Source organism: Rhea pennata, chromosome 12, assembly GCF_028389875.1.
Source record: "Rhea pennata isolate bPtePen1 chromosome 12, bPtePen1.pri, whole genome shotgun sequence".
NCBI lineage: Eukaryota > Metazoa > Chordata > Aves > Rheiformes > Rheidae > Rhea > Rhea pennata.
The window spans coordinates 9,023,004-9,029,787 of record NC_084674.1 but is presented as its reverse complement, the minus strand read 5'-3'; the positions used below and the strand labels follow the sequence as shown (position 1 = coordinate 9,029,787).

The 6,784-nt window shown below is 63.3% G+C and overlaps 1 protein-coding gene across 1 annotated transcript; it reads right to left on the bottom strand.

The window, feature by feature from the left end:
- Positions 1–4,539: 4,539 nt before the first annotated feature.
- Positions 4,540–6,485, bottom strand: FEZF2 (FEZ family zinc finger 2). Its single transcript, XM_062585678.1, has 4 exons — positions 5,697–6,485; positions 5,473–5,607; positions 5,249–5,381; positions 4,540–4,799 (listed from the first exon to the last, which is right to left on the bottom strand). Exons 1-4 carry the CDS (start codon positions 6,483–6,485, stop codon positions 4,540–4,542), a joined length of 1,317 nt encoding a protein of 438 aa, XP_062441662.1.
- Positions 6,486–6,784: the final 299 nt, after the last annotated feature.

The window sequence follows — 6,784 nt, the reverse complement described above, 5'->3', positions numbered from 1 at the left end:
CGTCTGTACGCAGCCGCGCTGGGGTCACACGCGACGGCGGAGCGGCAGGGCGCTGCCCCGGGGCGGCCGAGGATCGCAGGCGGCCGCGGTGGCCTCGCAGTCCGGGCCGAGGGGCGATGCCCGGAGCGGCAGCCTAGCGCTGCCGGCTCCCCTCGCCGCGGCCCGGGCGCCCTTCCTCTGCCCGCGGGGGCCCGCTCTGTGCGGGAGCTCAGGAGCCCTGAGGGGAGAGATGGGGAAGGGAAAAGGCGTTAAGCAGCGAGTCGCACCTTCCTCCCCCCAATCCCGACGCCGGCTCCCAGGACGGCGGCGGCTTGCAGCGCGGTGCAGGGTCGCGGCGGGCTCGGGGCCGCTCCGCGGGGGCGGCCTCGTGCGCGGCACGCGAGGCGCCGCGGCTGCTCGGTGGCTGCCGCCCTCGAAGCTCCAGGGGCTCGCTTAAAAACGCTGCAAAGGCTCCCTCCCGCAGACCCGCCGGAATCGGCGTGAGCCGAAGCAATGCAGGCACCTGGGCGCCCGCGGGGACTTGTCGGGTTGGAAAAGGCATGTGTCAATTTAGCCGTGGTGTTGACTTAAGCGAAAGTGCTAAGCCATTCCTAAAGCTAAGTCAATACAGACTTAAGCCAAAATTGTTATTAACGAGCTCTAATCTGATTTAAGAGCCTCCGCGCGAGCCTTGTCCACACTGGGGGAGAGGCGCGTCTGCAGCGCGCTGCCTTGCGCTCCGTGCCGCGGGGACCGGCTCCTCTCCGAGCGGCAGCGCGGCTCGGTGGGGAGGAGGGTGGGTTTGGAGGCTGCGCTACATCCCGGGAAGCCCCCGGCAGTTACCTGTTGGGTTGACTAGTGTGTGCCAGATTTACCGCTACGGGGTAACCTGTGATAACTGTGCTGTTCCTGGCTCTTTTGGGGTCCCCTTTGCCCGGACGGGGTGTGAGGCCTGGCGGCCGTGCGAGTGCTTTGGGGCTGGGTTGGCTGGGGAGGGGGTCTTTTATGCCCCCCGGGAGTGGGGGGACTCCGAGGCTCCGGCGGGGCCGTCCCGGCTCCGACTGTGCCCGGCCTGGGGGTCCCTGCCGAGGTCCGGCAGCTCCGCTCGCTTCGGAGAGGGACATGCCAGTGCATTTTTCCGTCCCAATGGGGCAGTTGAGCCCTCCACTCCACCCCCCGGTGGGGGCCTTTCTTTTCTTCCCCACCAGCTTTGAGCAGCCCTGTTTCAGATTGGCCTTTTTATGTTTGATATAAAGAATAGTTGTTGGCCAATTCCATCTTTTCATCGCTGCTCTCCAGGCCCGGGTCCAAGCGGCTTGTCAGATGCTCATTAACTCCCCCTTTGGCTCTTTCCAGTGTGTCTCCTAAGCTCATTGTGCCAAGAACTAGCGCTTCTTTCTCTTTACACGGCTCCCTTTCTCTTCTCCATCAGGGAGACAAATTACTTTCCAAAAGGGATCGCCAGGGATGGTTTAATGAGAATTTCTCTAGGGCTGGCCGTGGAAATCAATGTAGTTAACATTCGGTGCACTTAATTGGACTTTTCTCTTCTGCCTCCTTCAAAAAAACTCTGAAGCTATCCTGTTAATCTCTCATTTGTAATCAATTGTGTTGACTAAACAAAAGTCTAGGTCGTCCTTTCTTCCTGTCCCAGACAATCCTTTGTTGCCTCTAAATGCCTCATTCTTGAGTGCTCCTGGTCGTGTAGATGGGTTCGATTGTTGACAGTTCATTATTGCGCTTTTGTCCATTTAATCTCCCTCGCTGTGTTTTGCATGTGCATGCCTTAATGAGCTCCGTTGGCAATTAACATGTTTCTAGCAGCAAACTGGTTGCTCAGACGTTTGGAGAGTGGAGTGCAGGGAAAAGGGCAACGCAGCTGCCTTTAAGGTTGTTCGCTTCCCAGTGCCTGCCGCGGGCTCCTGTCCCCGCCGCCCCCGGCGGGACCCACCTGGCTCCGGCCTCGCCTCCTCGTCGGCGGGCCGGGGCCGGCGGCCGCGCCGCACCGCGGGGCCGGGGGGGGGGGGAGGGGGAAGCCCTGCGGTGCTGGCAACTCCGAAGTGTCATTCCCTGCAAGGAGGCACCTCTAACCCTCCCCCCCGAGGCATCGGCACCGTTCAATCTGTCGTGTGCACGGCTGCGGCGTCGGGAGAGGGGTTTTGCGCGGTTTTTTTGTGTTATTATTGAGGCTTGCTGGCAAGAGTGCTGAAGTGTGAGCAGTCGTGGACAGCAGAAACATCTTGTGAGGGAGAAGATAATTGGAGTCTCTGGCGTGTGTGTGTCTGACAGAGCCGCCCCTCCCCCGCGCTTCGCGGCTCGTGTGCGCCGGGATCCGGGCGGGATCCTGGTGGCCGCGCTGGGGGAGCCGCGGCTCCTCCGCGGCCGCCGGGGAGGCCGGGCCGCGCGGCGCGGAGCCGCCGCCCCTTCACGGGGAGAGGGGGGATAACGCGGGAGCGGAGGGTGCCCGAAACCCACCCGCCACGCGAGCCCTTCGGGGCGCCCCCGGGGCCGGCCGTGCCCCCTCTAAGAGACAGCGCCGTGAGCAACGTCCCTTTAAAAACTACGAGCGTGCTTCCTCGGTTCGCTCCCTAGGGAGCAGGCTTTACGGTTCCCTCGGCGTCAGGCGGGCTGCGCAAGCTGTCTGTGCGCTGCCCGTAGGGCCCAGAGCAGCGCCCGGCTCCTGCTCGGCACCCGACGGACAGCCCGGACCTCTGCCCAGCGCCTGAGGTGCGGAGGAAGCGCTGCTCGCCCCGGCCTGGCAGCGGCGCCCGGCTCCGCACCCGCGCCCCGGCTCGGGCCTCGCCTGCGCCCCACCGCAGCCCGCCCCGTCCTGCCGGCGAGGGGGGGACCTTCCCGCTGTCCCCGGCCAAGGCAACCTGGTGCCCGGGACGTCCCGCCCCGTCTGCCGCAGCTGCGGCGCGGCCGGGAGCCGGGATCGGCGAGCGGTTTGCAGCCAGCAACCCTGTTCGCAAGTGGTTGAGCGGCAGCCCCTTCACCTGGGGGGACTTCTTCCCCGCCCTCCCCCCCCCCCCGCTAAGGTTTCCTACAGCAGCGACTCGTGGCAATAAAAGCTGCATTTTTTAAAAAATCCTTTTAACCTGCAACTTTTCACCAAAATCTTTTAGCGAAATCGCCCAGGATATTTCCCCGCTGCCAGGATCAGTGGGCGTCGTTCGCTGCACCTCACCCGGCCCAAACCATCAAAACGATACTTTTGGCACTTAAAAATACGAAACCTAGGCAAGGATAAAATTGCACCCGTCCCTCCAGCGGGAGCAAGGGGCAAGTCTGCCTTTGTGCTCCCTGCTGCCAGCCCCGGCGCCCGCTCCTCGCTAGAGCACGGAGCGGGCGCCGCCGATTAATGAATCCAGAAAGCCGGAGCGCGGGGTCGCCTCCCTTTCCGCCGAGCTCACTGGCGAGCTGTGCTTGTCCTCGCCTCCCACCATTTAACCACTCAATTAAGCGGGGAAAGGTGAACATCCCGTTACGCCGTCCCCAGACATTTGGGTGTCTCGCTCATTCCCCTCTTCATTGGCAAGCTCGGCCCGAGCAGCACGCACACGCACAGCCATCTGAATCCCGTTTGTCCGCTAGAATAATATTGTTCCTAACGACGTGGCCGGAATAGACACTTGCATATTAAAAGTAGGGGAGAGGGGGAGAGGAGAAGGTAATATTTAGTGTAATCCAAGTGCTTGATTATCCATATTCTGATCAAAAAGAGTTTCTGAGGCCTGCTGGGAGTGATTAGATTAATGTAATGCGGTTTGAAGGGCCTGTGTTTTCTCTCTTAATTTGGGTCATTACTCGGAAAACAAGCGTGAGATCATTTCATCTGCATGCAGGGAAAGAGAGTCATTCAGGGACGGCTGAAACGCGCCTTAATGAAGGGACGCGGAAAGCGGCCGCGGGAGGCTCGGAGCCGCCGAGCGCCCTTCGCGCTCCCGGGCGCGGAGCCGCCGGCGGGTCCCGCGCCGGCGCCACCCCGCATCTGCCCCCTTCCCTCCGTGGCAGCCTCTTAACCCGCCCGGCTCCCTCCCCGCCGCCCGCCTGTTCTGTTGCCTTCGGGGGTGCTCCGAGAGGCAGGAGCCCGGCTCGCCGCGGCCCGCCCGGCCCCGGCGAGTCCCGCAAGCCGCGTTTGCACGAGCGATAGCGCCGTTTCAGCCCGCTCCCAACTCGGGCTGGGGCCGAGGTGGGAAATGAGACACCTACGAAGGGCCGGTTTATTGTCCCATGATATAGATATATAGATATATATATATTCCTCACGTATTCGAGCGTACATTTAAAATGGATATTTACAGACACGTATAAAGAACGCTGTCCTGGCACCGGGCCGCGCTGGGGGCGCGGCGGGGGCGGCCAGCCCGGTCCCCTCCTAGCCCGCTCCGGGAGCGCAGCGCGCCGTTAAATAAGATTCCTCTTATGTACAACTGCGGCTCGGGATCGCTTGTACCGGCGGCTGAGCTCGCTGGGGAAAAGACAGAAAAGCAAAGGCTGGTTTGGATAAATAGTGCTGGCCTGGTGGAGCAGGTCCGAGTGGGGCGGTGTGCGGGGCCCTTAGCTCTGCCCGCTGCGCGCAGGGTCCCGCGGCGGCGGCGGCGCGCTGGAGACGCTGTCGTGCAACTTTCGGACGTGCTTCTTTAAATCAAAGTTTCTGCAAAATCCTTTCCCGCAAGTCACGCACGTAAAGGGCTTCTTGTCGTTGTGGGTGTGCATGTGGAAAGTCAAGTTATAGATCTGGTGGAAGGCTTTGTTGCAAATCGTGCACTTGTACTGCTTCTCTCCGCTGTGGGTCAGCTTGTGATTCTTGTAGTTGCCTGCGAGAGAGGAAAAGGGTGGAAAGTGGGGTTACCCGAGGGTGCTCGGGCCGCACCGCGCACAGGTAGGACGGGGGGGGGCGGTAGGAAGTGTCTTGTCTCCCCCCCCTCCCCCCGACTTGTCAAACTCGGTCCGCGTCAGCGCGGAGCAGCGCGCAACTGGCACGGCACAAATGAGAGGCAGGGTCAGCCTGGTGACCCGCGGCAAATGGAGGGCCCGGGATTAGGACCAAGGCCCGGCACCTCTCATTTAAAAAGCATTTAGGGAGACCCGTCAGCAGTCCCCGGCGATGCGGCCCGGCTTAGAGGGACCGTAATTGGGAGAGGGCGGCCGGCCCTGCCCGCGCCCCTCGCTTCCCCCGGCCGGGCGGGACGCGCCGCGCTTAATCCCCGCTAATGACGGGCGAGGGCCGCGGGGGACCCGGGCGGCGCGGCTCGGCTCGGCTCACCTTTCTGGTGGAAGCCCTTGCCGCAGAACTCGCAGACGAAGGGCTTGTAGCCGGCGTGGATGCGGATGTGGGTGTTGAGCGTGGAGCTCCTGTTGAACGCCTTCCCGCACTGGTTGCACTTGTGGGGTTTCTCCTGCACCAGGGGCGAGAGGCCCGTTAGGGGGCTGCGGGCAGGGGAAGGGGGGCGGGCGCCGCCTCCCGCACCCCGGCTCGCCCCCACCTACCTGCGTGTGGATGATTTTGTGCCGGCACAGGGTGCTGGCCTGGCGGAAGCCCTTGCCGCAGACCTTGCACACGAACGGCCTGGCCCCCGTGTGCACGGGCATGTGGCGGGTGAGGTTGTAGTGCGCGTTGAACACCTGCGGGGAAGCGCCAGCAAGGCGAGGTTAGGCACGGCGGCGGGGGCGCCCGCCGCCGCCCGCCCCCCCCCCCCGCCGGGCCCCCTTACCTTGCCGCACACCTCGCAGGTGAAGTTTTTGGGCTTGCCCTCGGCCGCGCCGCCGCCGGCGCCCAGCTTGGCGTGGCCCTTGGGGCCGCCGCGCTCCGCCGCCGCCGCCTCCTTCATCACCTGGTCCAGGTGGCCCGGGAGCCGCTCCTTGTGCGCGAAGGGCGGCGGCGGCGGCAGCTTCTCGGCCGCCAGCCCCGCCAGCTTGGCGTTTTCCAGCAGGAAGAGCTTCTGGTGCGCCGAGAGCCCCCCCGGCGCCGGGGCGCCCAGGAGGCCCGAGGGGAAGAGCTGTCCGTGCAGCAGGTCGGCCGGGTGGTACGCGGCGTCCAGGTAGTTGAAGTAGTAGAGGGAGCGGGGGGCGGCCGGCATGGCCCCCGCCTGGTTGATGACCTGCGGCTTGATGAGCCGGCCGCTGGGCTGGCCCAGGGCGAGCTCTGCCTTGCAGCACACGCCGCAGTTGGCTTTGCAGAGCCCCGCGCCGCCCCGCAGGCTGCTTTTCCACAGCTCCGAGTAGTTGAGCAGAGTCTTGGAGGGCACCTCGTAGCCCAGCGGCGGGATGGGGATCACGCAGGGCAGCGGCGAGCACAGGCTGAGCGTTTTCTTGCCCGGCTCCGGCTCCAGCCCCAGCCCGCCTTGCCTCTGCTCGAAGGCTGGCTTGGGCTCCGACGTCTTGGCCATGATCCGCTCGATGGAGAAGGCCAGGGTCTTGGAGGGGTTAGCGGCGCCGCTGCGGCCGTCGTGCCGGGGACAGGAGGAAGGCATGACCGTCTCCAGCGACCCCGAGCTCGCCATGTCTCTGCGCCGTGCGGGAACTTGGTGTGAGCAGCGACTCGCTCCTGCTCTCGGCTCTGCATTCCAGAAAAGCCAGGAGACAAATCAATTTAATAAGCACCTTGTTCTCCCCCCCACCATCACCCCCCTCCCTATTTACATTCAAATGAACATATCCCAGAACAATGGCACGTAGGGTACCAGATTACTGCTCATTAAGCGGAACACGCCAAAGTAACATGCAAGCTAGACCTTGTTAGTATTAAAAAAAAAAAAAAAAAAAGGGGAAAAAAAAAAAAAAAAAAAAAGCCTCCCCCAGC

What these genes read in the sequence shown, in the direction of transcription:
- FEZF2 (XM_062585678.1), bottom strand. Translation starts at nt 6,485, where the DNA reads ATGGCGAGCTCGGGGTCGCTGGAGACGGTCATGCCTTCCTCCTGTCCC. An exon ending in CCTGCGAGGTGTGCGGCAAG is followed by an intron (nt 5,608 to 5,696) that starts GTAAGGGGGCCC and finishes GCTTCCCCGCAG; the next exon opens with GTGTTCAACGCGCACTACAA. An exon ending in CAAGGGCTTCCACCAGAAAG is followed by an intron (nt 4,800 to 5,248) that starts GTGAGCCGAGCC and finishes CCTCTCTCGCAG; the next exon opens with GCAACTACAAGAATCACAAG.